Source organism: Cynocephalus volans, chromosome 8 (genome assembly GCF_027409185.1).
Source record: "Cynocephalus volans isolate mCynVol1 chromosome 8, mCynVol1.pri, whole genome shotgun sequence".
NCBI classification, from domain to species: domain Eukaryota; kingdom Metazoa; phylum Chordata; class Mammalia; order Dermoptera; family Cynocephalidae; genus Cynocephalus; species Cynocephalus volans.
In genome coordinates this window covers 140,928,462-140,943,933 of record NC_084467.1, presented here as the reverse complement: position 1 = coordinate 140,943,933, position 15,472 = coordinate 140,928,462, and the positions used below count along the sequence as shown (strand labels likewise).

The window sequence follows — 15,472 nt, the reverse complement described above, 5'->3', positions numbered from 1 at the left end:
TTGGCAGTACTTCAAAATATTAAAGATAGAGTTACCATATATGATACAGAAATTCTACTTCTCGGTTTTTACCCAAGAGAAATCAAAACTTACATCCACACAAAAACTTTTTTACAAAAGCTCACAGCAGCATTATTCATAGCAGCCAGAAGATGGAAACAGTGCAAATATCCGTTAACTGATGGATAAATAAAATGTGGTATGCCCATACAAGGGGATATTATTGGCAATAAAATGGAATTACTGACACATGCTGCAATATGCCACAACATAGATGAACCTTGAAAACATGCTAATTGAAAGAAGCCAGTAACAGAAGGCCAATATTGTATGACTCCATTTGTATGAAATATCCAGCATAAGCAGATCGACAGAAAGAAAGTAATTTAGTGGCTCCCTACGGAGTGGATATTAGTTTTAGGAGGTAATATCTATAGGGTATAAGGTTTCTATTTGGTGATAAAAGTGTTCTAAAATTGATTGTGGTGATGTATGCACAACTCTTGAATATACTAAAATCCATTGAATTGTATAATTGAAAAAGTAAGATTGCATTTGGAGGCCGTGTTGAGTAGGGTTTAAGAATACAGACTGGGATTAGGCTGACCTGAATTAAATTTCTGGCTTTATTATTTACCCATTGTACAGCTTTACAAAGGTACTAATTCTCTCTGCACATCAATTTCCACATCTGGAAAGTACAAATAAAGATATCTGACTCAACACACACACACACACACACACACACACACACACACACACACACACACACACACACACACACACACACACCCTCAAAGAGACTGGAAAGTGGATGCAGGACAATGGACGCTGGTCAAAAGCTTCTCCCCTCACTCGTCTGCAGCAACATACACCTCAAGACTATGCACCCTGGTGCAGAGGCAGCTCTGTCCTGGTTCCATTCTGCCATCATTGCCTCAGGGGAGGGAAGATAGATAAATCCAGTGAGAAACCAACTAGTTGTCAATTTCTCTTGGCCCTTTCTTTCCCTCTGAGTTTTATCAATCCCAGTCCAATATCCATAAATCCCGTCCCTCAAATATGAAAAATGGATACGGGCAGCAAAAAATTAACTTCAAAAATCTCTCACTATTTTGATGTTATTCCTAAGGTCCCAGGTGCACCGTAAGTAAGGATTGAACATTTATCAAGTACAATCTCCAGGGTAGGATGAATTTCTTCACTGGATGTGGAAATTACAAGTGATACTTAGATGCTGGCTGGCTTTGGTAAAGACCAAGTGGATTAATCACTCTGGTGTAATATAAAGTCCAGTGAAACCAAGTCAGCCCAGCAATTTTAGCTGGAGAGGGAAGTGTAAACACTTCAAATACAACCAAGCAAAGAGCAGCTAATTCCAAAGTCACAGCAAACTCAGAGACCAGTTTTCCAAGAGAGTTTTATTTCAAGCCAAGTAGACCTACAATTAGAGCCCTAGTACTATAGCCTGCTGTATCTACCAATCCACAGTTATCAATACAGGACCACTCACCTAAGGGAAAAGCATTACCAACTCCCTTTTTTAACCTACTTTACTTTGATCTAAAATTGCCTCTTATTGAGAAGACTACAAGGAAGCCATGACTAACATTTGGGCAGGAAGCAAATCTGCCCTACTGCTGCAGTACCACGGTAGAACTAGCCATCAGGGATGGTTGGTTCTTAGCAAGATGGCGATGATATGGAGTCATGAAATTTCCAAACTAAAGAGAAGAATATTGAACATGATGATGATCGTACAATTATCATAGCAAACATTTATTAAAAACTTACTATGTCCATGAAGTATTTTAAAATTTCATGTTTTAACTCATTGAATTCCAATCTTAACCCTGCAACTACTGTTCCCGTTATTCAGAAGAGAAAACAGGATCAAGACCAACCTCTCACCTGGCAGTACTCAGTACTGAGGCCAGGAAAGTGCGAGATCTCGCATACGGTCATGGAACTTTGGTTTATTTGTCTTCAGACATCTCTCTTCATAAATTCTTCATCTTCTTTCTCTTGACTACATGTTGGGTTCTCAATTCCCTTTACTCATACAGAAGCCAACTTTCAGGAGAAGATCCTATGTCAGTCATTTACCCCTTACTTGTCAAGGTCACTAACATCCAAGTGATATTGATGCCACTGTTGAATCTTCTATCTTCCCCTTACTTGTCCCATCAGCAGCATTTGACATAATTGATCCCTCTCTCCCTTTCTCCCCAGAAATATTTTCTTCCCTTGGCATCTTGGGCACTACTCTCTGCTGAATTTCCTTCTGCCTCAGAGGCTGCTACTTCACTGTCTCTTTTACTGGTTCCTTCCCTTTTCCCTGGCTCTAAAAACGGCAGTGCCCAGGGCTCGGTCATTAGGCCTCTTCTCTTTCATAACTTCATTCACTCTCTTGGTGACTCCTTCTAGTTGCAAAGCTTTAAATATGACTTCTTGGATTCTTCCAGTAAATATGGTGGAATAGACAGTTCCCAGCATCACTCTCTCCCACAAATCAACCAATTTACAGCTATAAAAAAGCAACAACAGCCAAGCTGGGCCTGCTAGAGCTCAGGGGAAGAGCAGGAGAGACGTACAGAGTACATGAAGGCAGGAGAAGCCATGACAAGAGAATAAAAGAACCGCTCTGACAGTTTCCAGCCCCGGCCACTTCAAGGCTGGAGCTGCTGAGTGCATGGAGCAGGAGCTGGCAAAAGCCACTGCTGTGCCTGTCAGATTAAGTTGCTTGGAGGCAGCAGGGGAGAAGAGGGCTTTGGTGGCCCCCAGGCCAGCCAGACCACTACCAGGAGTGAGGAGCCAGAACAACTGAAGAAAAAGGAGCCACTCAGGGGCTGGTGAGTCATCGCAAGGGACCAGTGCACAGCCCATCCCATGGGAAATGGTTGGAGCATGGATCATGGGGGAGACAGGCCACTGGGAGAACACTGGAGCACAGCAAGGACAACTGATCTGTCCCCCAATCAGCATATGACCACTAAGAGGAGACTAGTCAGGAATATAGAACTGCAGGGGTGCAGTTTGCTAAGAAGACTCAGGCCCAGACCAGAGTTCCAAAGAGCCAGAAGCACCTATAAAGTCAACCATTAAAACCTGATCTGCACAAAAAGCCTTTCCCAGGGAATCAGCAGAAAGCAGCAATTTAGCTCATCCACAGGGCTCAAGTGCTGGTCCCCACAGGAAGTCCCCCCGTTTTAGAAGTAAGCAAAGGACAACAAATTAGTTCCAGTGCAGAGTTTAAGTGGTGGGAACAGCAAATAATACAATACAGAACTGAAAGAAAAAACAAAGTACCCACAACCAGTTTGATATTAACTACTAAATGTCTCCTTTCACCAAAGAACACCTATAACACCTAGAATGACTCTAAGTCCCCTGGGTTACCAAGACAGAAAGGGGGGAAGGGTGGGGGCCTCTGCAATGCCCCCCAACACTCGCAACCAGTCCTGAGGGTGGGTACCTAGGGCCTCAGCCACACCCCCTGACATGTGCAACCACCCCAGCAACAACCACTGAGCTTCCACAGGAAGCACCCTGGGCTCTCCCAAGCTGGGGCAGTGAGGGGTCAAGGGCCTCACCACACCTCCCAAACACGTGCAAACAGCCCAGTGAGGACCACCGAGCCACAGCAAGGAGGTCCCTGGGTTCCCAGGCTGGAGTGGTGGGAGGTGAGGGCTTTTGCCACACCCCTCTGACACGCACCCAGCCTGGCAATGACCAAGCCACTACTGTAAGCCCCCTGGTCTCCCCTGTGGGAATGAGGGGGGTGCCACAAGCCTCAATCCCGCCCCTCCTCCTTCCTCCTTCTTCCATCCCATTTCCTTCCCCTTCCCCCCTCCTCCTCCCTCCCAACTGCTCTGCAACATCATCACAGAATGTAAAAAAATATATATATTAATTTTTTAAAAAGGAGTGAATCCAAAAAAAATAAAATAAAATAAATGTGATTTCTTAATTTATATTTGCAGTCAGGACTTTGTCTAGAGCTCCAGACTCATATATTCAGTTGCCTACTTGACATTGACACTGGGATGTCTGGCTTAGTGTGTTCAGGCTGCTATAACAAAATACCTTAGACTGGGTAATTTATAACAACAGACATGTATTTTTCACAGTTCTGGAGGCTGTGGAGTTCAAGATCAAGGCACCAGCAGATTTGGTGTCTGGTGAGGGACTGTGCCCATAGATGGCACCTTCTGTGTCCTCACATTGGGAAGGAGCAAAAAAGCTCCCTCAGGCCTGTTTTATAAGGGCACTAATCCCATTCATAAGGATGAAATCCTCGTGACCTAATCACCTTCCAAAGGCCCCACCTTTAATACTGTCACATTGACAATTAAGTTTCAATACATGAATTTGGGGGACACAAACATTCAGACCACAGCAATATCTAAGAGACATTTGAAGCTTAGTATGACCAAAACCAAAAGTGTGATTTCACCTACCAAACCTTCTTTTCCCACAGTCTTCCACACGTCAGTAAATGGCAACTCCATGCTTCCAGTTGTTTAGGTGAAGAGTCTTGGAGTCATCCTTGACTTCTCTCTACAAATTCTGTAGCTCTACTATCAACATATATCCACAATTCAATGCCTTCTCACCATCTCCACCCTGTCCTACTATAGCACCTAGAGTGATCTTTTGAAATTATGAATCAAAATCCTCCAGTGATCTGGGGACCTGAGGCTCGGTGCACTGCCAGCACCTCGGGGCCCTGCCCAGGGGCCCAGGGCTCAGAGCTGGGGACCAGACCCCCCCCCACACACACACAACCAGGCATACCACCAGCACCAAGGAGCATGCCAAAAACATCACTTCCATGTGGGTGGCCCATCAGAGGCACCTCAGTAACCACGGCTGCTGCAAAAGTGGCTACACATCACAACCACCACGCAAATGGTCCACCACCCACTGGATTTCATTGACACAAGGCGAGTCAGCAGCAGAGAGCAAAGAAAAAAGAGGATGTCTCTCTCCACAAAGCCCATTCCAGAGTGACAGAAGAAGCATCTGCTCTGTGATAATATTGGGGGACCTGAACGCACCTCTCAGCATTGGACAGATCATCTAGGCAACAAATCAACAGAGTAACCATTACTCTTTCAGAAGGAGAGAAGAAATCCAGGGTTATCAGTGGTGGGATGGGGAAGAGAAAGGGCCGATAGGGAGAGATTGGACAAGGGGCATAAAGAATAGTATAATTTGTATAAATATACATTCTAGTAATATTGATTTGATCCACATATGTCAACATTGAATCCCAAAAATATGTATAATCAATTATGACTCAATAAAAAAAAATCCTCAAGTAGCTTCATATGTCACTCAGTCGATAACTAAATTCCTTCAATGGTTCGTAGACTCTGTGCTTTGCAGGTTCCATAACCTTACCCAACTATCCCTCTGACTCCGTCCCCTACAACTTCTCTTAGTTTATTTGCTCTTGGTTTTCTTGCTGTTCTTGAGCTTATCAGTCATGTCCCTACCTCAGGGTCTTTGCACATCCTATCTCTCAGTCTGGGACACTCTTCCCCAGATATACGTGTGACTGGCATCTTCTCTTACTTTAGGACTGTGCTCAAAAGTCACCTGATTAGAGAAGCCACCTAATATAAATAACGACCCATCATTTCTGCATTCCTGATCCCCTGTATGTAGATTTACTGTGAGCCCTAGCAATTATGACTGCTGGATTATCATATGATTAATTGTTTATTGTTGGTCCCTCCCTGTTAAATATAAGCCACATGATGGCAAGAACGGTGGTTATTTTATTCACTATAATACCTTCAGCATCTCAAACAGTGCCTGACACTGTTGAATAAATAAATGAACTAAGTTAAATCAGATTACTACCTGTCACAGGACTACTTGTAATTAAGATTTACCTCTCATTGCAGAAATAAAGGCATCTCTCCTATCAAGGAACTTCATGACTTGGCTATGGTGGGAGTGACTGTATTCATAGAATTACTCTTCATGGGGCCCCTGACCCTGCCTTCATATTGATTGATCCTGACAACTGTTTATCTAAGGATTCACTTCAAAATTAAAATTAATGATAAAAGGGTGACGCAATTGCTTTGGTTTGGGTAGGGTTCTTTCAGGTATTAAAATGAGGTGAGCACTGAGGTCGTGTAAATCTCTGCTGACTTGGTTAGAGTCCCCGTGCCACCTGTATGTTATGGGAAGCCTTTTTTTTTTTTTCCCTTTCTTCACTTCCTTTGGGGAAAAACCTGTAGAACTGAGAGCACAGTGGCTACAACTATACTCTGGGAACAGACTTAAGGGCTGTATTTCTTAAAAAAAATCACACGCACCACACATACCCAGTTCTAACTGAAACACTATAGCCGCGAGGCTGACTGCCAGGGAGACCCGGCTGCATCACAGACCTCACGCCACACGGACAGACAGTCCAGGGAAGGAATTTGCTGAAGAGGCCAAAAGTCTGGTTTGCTACAGACTGTTTCTTTACCCTTTGCCCATTCAGCAACTGTTAGCAACTGTTCTGTCTCTCTCCTCACCCCCCAGTATCGTGCAGGGCCAAGCTTCCATTAGTGAGCTCCTGACTTCTGTGAACCTTCTCCTTTTGTGACATTGATGTTGGTGGGCTTGACTGGGGTAAACAGAAGAGGAGATTTCAGTGAGTTCCTGTTTCCAAGGAAAGGGGGCTCTGTCGATACTGCACCCACATCCCCTCCACTTCTCCTGGAGGTCACCTGCCAGTGTTTCCCACAGGCTCTCATGGCTTCCTGTGACTCTGCCTGAGGGCACTGTCTCGCTGCAGGCCTAGCTTTGGCCATGCTTCTGGATGCTGCAAGGAGTGCGGCAGGCCAGCAGAGCCAGGGAGATGACGCTCCAGGGGCAGCCCTCAGCCCTTGCGGGATGGGAGCCAGCAAGCCAATAATTTAGCTTTCTCTTCCCTCAGGCGACTCGTGCTTTTTTTCTTTTAAAGGAATTTGTTTATTTTTTTAATTGGCACATATTGATTGTAGACATTTATGGGGTACAGAGTTATATTTCAGTACACGCATACAATGTGGAATGATCAAATCAAGGTAATTAGCATTATTTCTTTGTGATGAAGACATTTGAGCTCCTCTCTTCTAGCCATCTGAGAACATACAATAAATTATCGTTAATTATAGATGCCTCGTACTACTGTACTTCACTAGAACTTATTTTTACTGTCTAGCTGTAATTTAATGTCCATTAACCAACCTCTCACTATTCACCTTCCCCCCTCCCCTTCCCAGCCTCTAGTAACCACAATTCTACTTTCTACTTCTAAAACTTCAATTTATGTATTTATTTATTTTTAGCTCCCACCTGTGAGTGAGAACATGCAGTATTTATTTTTCTTTACCTGACTTCTTTCACTTAATACAACATCTTCCAGGCTCATCCATGTTGCTGCAAATGAGAGGATTTCATTCTTTTTCATGGCTGACTAGTATTTCATTGTGTATATATACCACATTTTCTTTACCCATTAATCTTTCAATGGGCGCCTAGGTTGATTCCATATCTTGGCTATTGTGAATGTGCTGCAGTAGACATGGAGATGCAGGGATCTTTTGGGGATGCTAATTTCTTTTCCTTTGGATAAATAATGAGTAGTGAGATTTCTGGGTCACATACATAGTAGTTATATTTTTAGTTTTTCAAGGAAACTTTATACAGTTTTCCATAACAACTGTACTAATTTATATTCTGACCAACGGTGTATGAGTTCCTCTTTCTCCACATCTTCATTAGCTTTGTTATTTTTTGTATTTTTGATAATAGCCATTCTAACTAGGGTAAGATGGTATCTCATTGAAGCTTTGATTTGCATTTCCCTGATGATTAGTGATGTTGAGCATTTTTTTATATACTTGTTGACCATTTGTATGTCTTCTATTGAGATATGTCTATTTGGCTCATTTGCCCATTTCTTAATTGAATTATGTGGTTTTTTTACTATTGAGTTGTTTGTGTTCCTTGTATATTCTGGATATTAATCCCTTGTCAGATGGATAGTTTGCAGATGTTTTCTCCATTCTGCTGGTTGTCATTCTGTTGATTCTGTCTTTTGCTATGCAGAAGCTTTTTAGTTTGACATAATCCCATTTGTTTAGTTTTGCTTTTGTTGCCTGCGCTTTTGAGGTAAAATCTTTGCCCAGTCCTATGTACTGAAGCATTCCCCCAGTTTTTCCTTCTAGAAGTCTTATAGTTCAATCCTACTTTTAAGTCTCTGATCCATTTTGATTTGATTTTGGAAAATGGTGAGAGATAGAGGTCTAATTTCTTTCTTCTACTCATGGACATCCAGTTTTCCTAGCACTGTTTATTGAAAATTCTGTCATTTCACCAATGTATATTCTTAGTGCCTTTGCAAAGATTGGTTGGCTGTAGATGTGTGGGTTTATTTCTGAGTTCTCTATTCTGTTCCACTGGTATATGTGTCTGTTTTTATGCCAGTACCATGCTGTTTTGATTACAATAGATACAATAGCTTTGTAGTACATTTTGAAGTCAGGGAGTGTAATGTCTCCAGCTTTATTCTTTTTGCTCAGTATTACTTTGGCTATTCAGGGTCTTTTGTGAGTCCATATGAATTTTAGTAATGTGTCTTCTATTTCTGTGAAGTATGTCATTGGTATTTTGATAAGAATTGCATTGAATCTGTAGAATGCTTTCCGTAGTATGATCATTTTTACAATATTAATTCTTCCAATCAATGAACATGAAATATGTTTCCAATTTTTTGTGTCCTCTTTAATTTTTTCATCAGTATTTTGTAGTTTTCACTGTAGAGATCTTTTACCTCTTTGGTTGAGTTTATTCCTGGATATTTTATTTCTTTGCTAGCTACTGTAAATGGGATTCTGAGTGTGTTTTCTTAGAATATCCCAGAAGTATTGAGTCCCAATCACCCACAATGGTAACCTATTTTAACTCACAATTTATTGGTTTTACTCCCTTTCTTGTTTTGTTTTCCCACTCCCTCAATGTCCTTTCTGGAATCACTTTCCAAATAAACTACTTGCACTGAAATTCTTTTCTCACATTCTGATTTCAGGGAGCACAAACTGAGATGGGGCACATGCTGCTACTTGAAGTGGCCTGGGTCTAGGCTTGCTCTAGGGAAGAGCAAGTACTTGGAGTTAGAGAATGCTTGAACTGACAGCTGCTGTTACCACCTAGAAATTGTCACTGAGCTGCATGAAGTGATACTGCAGGACTGAAACTGATAATGTATTTTATTACTTGGATAATAAATAAGATAACCTGGCAAGTACCAAAGAAATAATACTCATTTCTTCACTTACTTTACTGACTTACATATACATATACAAGTTATCAATATGAATAATACAGTAATGCATGCCATCATTTAGATGGTGATAAGATTAGCTGTTTGTTATAGGATACTGTTAAAAAAAATAATGGTCATTTATGAATTTAATTTATTGAACTTTATAAACATGTCCAAGAAGTTCCAGAAGGGAGAGAACTAAAAAATACAAAACAAAACAGACATACAAAAACTACAGAAATCAGCATGTGGGTCCCTTGAGTCTTTGCTAACTACTGGGCTGCACATGCATAGATTGAAATTTCACAAAGCTGTTCAAAGGATGCAGGGGTGTTATAAGTTTGCACAGAGATGAAGGTGTTCAAACTCTGATCAGCTAGAGTGGAGAATCCTTGGAGATCACCTAGGACATTTATGTGGGGATTGCTAAGAGGTCAGAAGTTAAGAGTAGGACTAAACTACCCCTGGAGTAAAGGCTACTTTAGCACTACTCAGAAAAGCTTAAAAATAGTCCTGAAGAAGATCACTTTGGTTCAAGAGTGACTTAAGTGTATATAACACAAAGCCCAAGTGTTCTAAAAGGACACACCAAAATTAAGATACTCAACAATATAAGATTTACAATGCCCAGGGCAAGTATGTCTTTCTTTTACTAGCTGTGTCAGAAGAAGGAATATGTGGCCTCTAATAGGAGAAAAGACAACGAATAGAAACAGATCCAAAAATTACAGAGATGCTGGAAGTAATAAGATAATAGAACAGATGTTAATATAATGTTTACATATATAAAGAAAGACATGGACCTAAGATATAAAAAAGAATATAGTAGAACATCCATAGTGGAAAAATAAAATATTTGAAATGAAAAGTGTACTAGATGTGACTAACAACAGATTAGACTCTGTAGAAGAAAAGATTAGTGAATTTGAAGATGTAGAAATAGAATTTACTCAAAATGAAGCATAGTGAAAAAAATGACTTTTGAAAAATGAGCAAATCCCAGTGACCTGTAAGACGGTAGCAAGAAGTTCAAGAAATACATAATTGGAATCCATGAGTAAGAAGAGAGGGAGGAGAGCAAAGCAAACATATTGGAAGAATGAATGGATGAAATATTTCCAAATCTGAAAAAAAGTATAAATCCACAGATTTTAGAAGCTCAATGATCCTGAAAGAATATGTCACACACATACAAAACACACAAAGTGACACAAGGCACATCATTATCAAAGTGCTAAGAACCAAAGATACAGAAAAATATCTTAACACCTGCAAAAAAAGACAGTCTATAAAGAGGAACAAGGTAAGAATTACTGCATAGCTCTGGTCAGAAATAGAAAAACTAGAAAGAAAGAGATTGTCATCTTTAAAATATTAAAAGAGGAAAAATATGGTCAACCTAGAAATCTATATGCAACTAAAACATCTTTCAGAAATATGGTAAAATATTTGCTTTTCAGACAAATGAAAAGCTGTAACAACTTATCATCCAGAGACTTCTCCTACAAGAAACATTAAAAATAGTTCTTTAGGCAGGAGATAATAACATAAAATGGAAATGTGAATTTACATATAGGAATTAAGAGCAATAGAAATGGTAAATATGTAGATAAAAGATTGTTTTATTATTTTTAAATTTCTTTAAAATACAGTTAACTTTTAAAATAGCAATAAAATAATAATGTATTCTGAAATTTGTAACAAATGTAGAAGTAAAATAAATGACAAAAATGGTATCAAATTCAGTTGGTTAGAACACAGTGTTGATAACACCAAGTAAAGGGTTCAGATCCCTATACCAGCCAGCCATCAAAAAAATAAAAATAAGTGATACCAAGGACAGGAGGAGGGAAGTGGAAACATATTGTAAGAGTCTTATATATGAATTGATACAATATTATTTGAAGGTAATTTTTGATAAAAATACATACTGTATACCCTAAAGCTAACACTGGGTGGGGATGGGAGGTTTAGATTATAACATAATGTAGATAAAATTGAGTCCTAAAATACATGAATTAATAAAAAAAAAGTCAGAGAGAAAATAAATAAATATACAGCAGATGGGATAAACAGAAAAAGAATTGTAGACTTAAAACCAGATTTACTGAAAATTGCATTTGATGTAAATGGTCCAAATGCTCCAATTAAATCACAGAGAGACTCTCAAATTGGATAAGAAAAAGCAAGACACAACTATATGCCACCTATAAGAAATACATTTTACATGTAAGGACACAGGGAGGTTAAAGGGAGTATAATAGAAAATATGACACAGGCAACAAAAGAAAAAAATAGATAAACTGGACATCACAAAAATTAAATCTTTCCCCTTCAAAGGATAGCATTAAGAATGTGAAAAGAATGTCCATTAAATGTCCATTAAGAATGGACAGCATGGAAAAAAGATACTTGCAAATCATATATCTTATAAGAGACTTGTATCCAGAACAGATAAAGGACACTTACAACTTAATAATGAGACAAATAACCCAATTTTTAAAAAGGACAAAAGGTCTGAACAGACGCTTATCAAAAAAAATATACAAATGCCCCATGAGCATATGAAAAGATGTTCAACATCATTAGCTACCAAGAAAATGTAAATTAAAACCACAGTGAGGTTCTACTTCACACCCATTAGAACAACTGAAATCAAAAAGATAGGCAATAATAATGTTGGTGAGAATGTAGAGAAATTGGAATCCCCATACACTGCTGGTGAAAATGTAAAATGGTTCAGCCTCTTTGAAAATTAGTCTGGCAGTTCCTCAAAATGTTAAACATGGAGTTACTGTATGACACGGAAATTCTACTCCTAGGTATATCCAACAAAAGTGAAAGCTTCTGTTTATATGTTCACATAAAAACCTCTGCATGAATGTTTATAACAACTTTAATCATAATATCCAGCTGTGTAAACCATCCAGATATCCATCAACTGATAAGTGGATAAATAAAATGTGATAAATCCATACAGTGGAAGATTACTTGGCAATAAAAAGGAATGAAATACTGATATATGCAACAACATAAATAAATTTTGAAAAAACATTATGCTGAAGAATGCAGACACAAAAGGCTACATATTGCATTATTTCATTTTTATGAATTGTCTAGAATAGGAAAATCCATAGAGACAAAAAGTAGATTAGTGTTGTTGTATGTAGGGACAATGGGATGTCACTGTTGAAGGGTATGTGGCTTCCTTTCGAGGGGATGAACATGTTCTAAAATTGGTAGTGGTGATGATTGTATAACTGTGAATACACTAAAAACCACTTTGTTTCCACTTTAAATAACTTAATTGTATAATATGTGAATTATATCTCAATAAAGCTGTTATTTTAAAAAGTAAAATGATTGAAAAAGTTATACCATGCAAAAACTAACAAAAGGAAGATGAAGTAGACTTCAGAACAAAAATATTACCAGGGATAAAGGGGAACATTTTATACTAATAAAAGAGTAAATTTATTATGAAGACACAATGATCCTAAATGTGTATTCACCCAAATATAGAGCTCCAAAATACATGAATCAAAAATTACAAAACTGAAAGAGAAATAGATAAATCCCTGAATATGTTTGGAGACTTCAAAACTTCTCTCTCTGTAATTGAGAGAGCAAGTATATAAAAAATTAATAAGAATGTTAAAGTCCTGAGAACCTTTGTCAACCAACTTGACCTAATTGACATTTATAGAATACTCCACCTAACAACAGCAGAATATGTATTCTTTTCTAGTGCACTTGGAATAGTCACTAAAATAAACCATTTTCTGGGCTATAAAACAAACTTAATAAATTTAAAGTATTAAAATCTTACAAAGCATTAGAGAAAATCAATGAGACCAAAAGTTAATTCTTTAAAATAATCAATAAAATTAATAAATCTCTAGCTAGACTAATCAAGATTTTGAAAAAAGAAGAATCACAAAGTACCAACATCAGTAAGAAAAGAGGAACCATCACTACAGATCCTTCAGCTATTAAAAGGATAAGAAGAAAAAACTTTTTAGAAGGAAACACAGGAGATCTTCATGGCTTTCAGATAGTCAAAGATTTTTTAGATAATTTTTTTTTAAAAAGCATAAACCATGAATGAAAAAACGATAAAGTGGACAAGCCACAGACAAGGAGAAAATATGTGTAATGCATATATCTTCCAAAAGATTTATCTAGAATATATTTTTTAACTCTCAATTCAATCAGTAGGGGAAAAAAATTAAAAATGGGAAAATAATTGAACAGACATTTCATACGCTCACAAGTGATACAAGAATGCTCAGTAAGCACATGAAAAAATGCTTGACATCAACAATAATGAAGAAAATTCAAATTAAAACCACAATGTAATACCACTGCAAATCCACCAAAATAACTAAAAATACTGACAAGTGTTGATGCAAATGTGGAGCAACTAGAACTCTTATATACTACTGGTGGAAAACTAAAATGATAAAACTACTTTAGAAAACAGTTTAGAAAGTTAAACATGCCTATCATACAAACCAACAATTCTATTTCTAGGTATTTACCTATAATAAATGAAAACATATTTTCACACAAAAATTTCACATAAAAATTTTCATGGCAATTTTATTCATGATAGCCAAAACCTGGAAACTGTCCAGTTTTTATCAACAGATGAATGTATAAACAAATTGTGATATATTTATACAATGGAATACTACTCAGTAATAAGAACGAATTACTGATATACACAGCAGCATAGATGCATCTCAAAAAACATAGCATTATCCTGAGTGAAAGAAGCAAGACACAAAAATATACATACTGTATTATTCCTTTTTAGGACTTGATATGTACTTCGAGGCTGGATTTTGCTGATTGCCTACCCGTGGTGCAGTTCAACATGACCATGCATTTTTTTGCAAATTGGAAGCTGGATTGAGGGGTTTGATCGGACTCAAACTTGATGTCTTTGGAATCAATTGGTGGCATATTCTTTCATCGATGGGCACATAATGTCAGGTTATTTGCTCTCTTTTTATGTTAGCAAATGATGAGATCTTAATCTATCATTTTATTGGCTGGAAGAAGTTTATAATGAGATGCTTTTTCTCATTTGCTCTTTGGTTTTTCAGTGATACAGTTCTTAAAGGAAAGCAAAGGTAAGTGTTTAGCCATTCCTTTTATTTAACCTGTTTTTAAGATGATGATTTAGTTGCTTATCATCCAATTAGTGTTTTGGTTTTTTTAATGTCATTAGAAATGAATGAACTTAAGGATATTTTATGGGTTCCAATTCATTGCAATTCTTATCCTGGTTAGGCTCAAATTATCTTATATTTGGAAGTAGGATGTGGGAATAGAATAGAATAGAATGGAATGGAATGGAATAGTAATGGGAGCCTCATTAAGTTGGCTTCTGAGTCCTTTGGACTAAGGACCTTAATAGTCTTAAAAAGTTTCCTTCATATCTAGTATGTCAAGGTGTCCCAGATGCATCTTGTTTATTTCCTGTCCCATATCTAGAATCACCCATTTGTTTAAGAAATGCTGATTTCTTTGAACAGAAAATGCCATTTCAAAACCACCAATTGAGTACAGATAAGCTCAGTGCTACTGTCTGGTTATAGCTTTTAGATTTCTTCAGGGGACAATGCATAGATACATAGATAGATAGATAGACAGACAGACAGAGACAGACAGACACAATATGTTGTTAGGTTATGTTGCTTATTCTGGTGTTGCCAATTAAATTTAGAAATATTGGATTTTTATTTATCCTCTTCTATATGACATATCTATCTCCTTTTTTCACTCTGAGATACATGGTTCTCAAGGATACAGGGGATGCAATTAGATACAATTAGAACATCCCATAATTATTTGTTTGCTTTATCTTGTATGATACATACAAGTCATAGAAAAGCAATGCTAAAACTACCACCACCAATTATGATGACTAAAAAATAGTTTTAGACATTTTTGCATGTGTAATTCCTGTTTTCTCTACTATTTTATGCATACATGTGCAATTTTTTCACACACTATCAGTGCTCGTACCTATCATGAAGCCAGTATATGGGTCTTAATGTAAGAATGATTACTCTTCGATTTAGTTATCTTACAGTCCCTGCCCATCAAAAATCAGATGTGGCTAGGATCCACTTCCTGGTGCAC

At 37.9% G+C, this 15,472-nt stretch overlaps 1 protein-coding gene across 1 annotated transcript in view; it reads left to right on the top strand.

Moving 5' to 3' along the window:
• The window catches only part of LOC134383934 (tRNA-splicing endonuclease subunit Sen15-like), a 91,523-nt gene extending 82,340 nt beyond the window's left edge, over window positions 1-9,183 (top strand). The window contains exon 4 of the mRNA XM_063105463.1: window positions 9,083-9,183. Coding sequence (XP_062961533.1) covers window positions 9,083-9,182 — 100 coding nt within the window. The 3' untranslated portion in view covers window position 9,183. The remainder of the gene's footprint in view (window positions 1-9,082) is intronic.
• The last annotated feature ends 6,289 nt before the right edge of the window (window positions 9,184-15,472 follow it).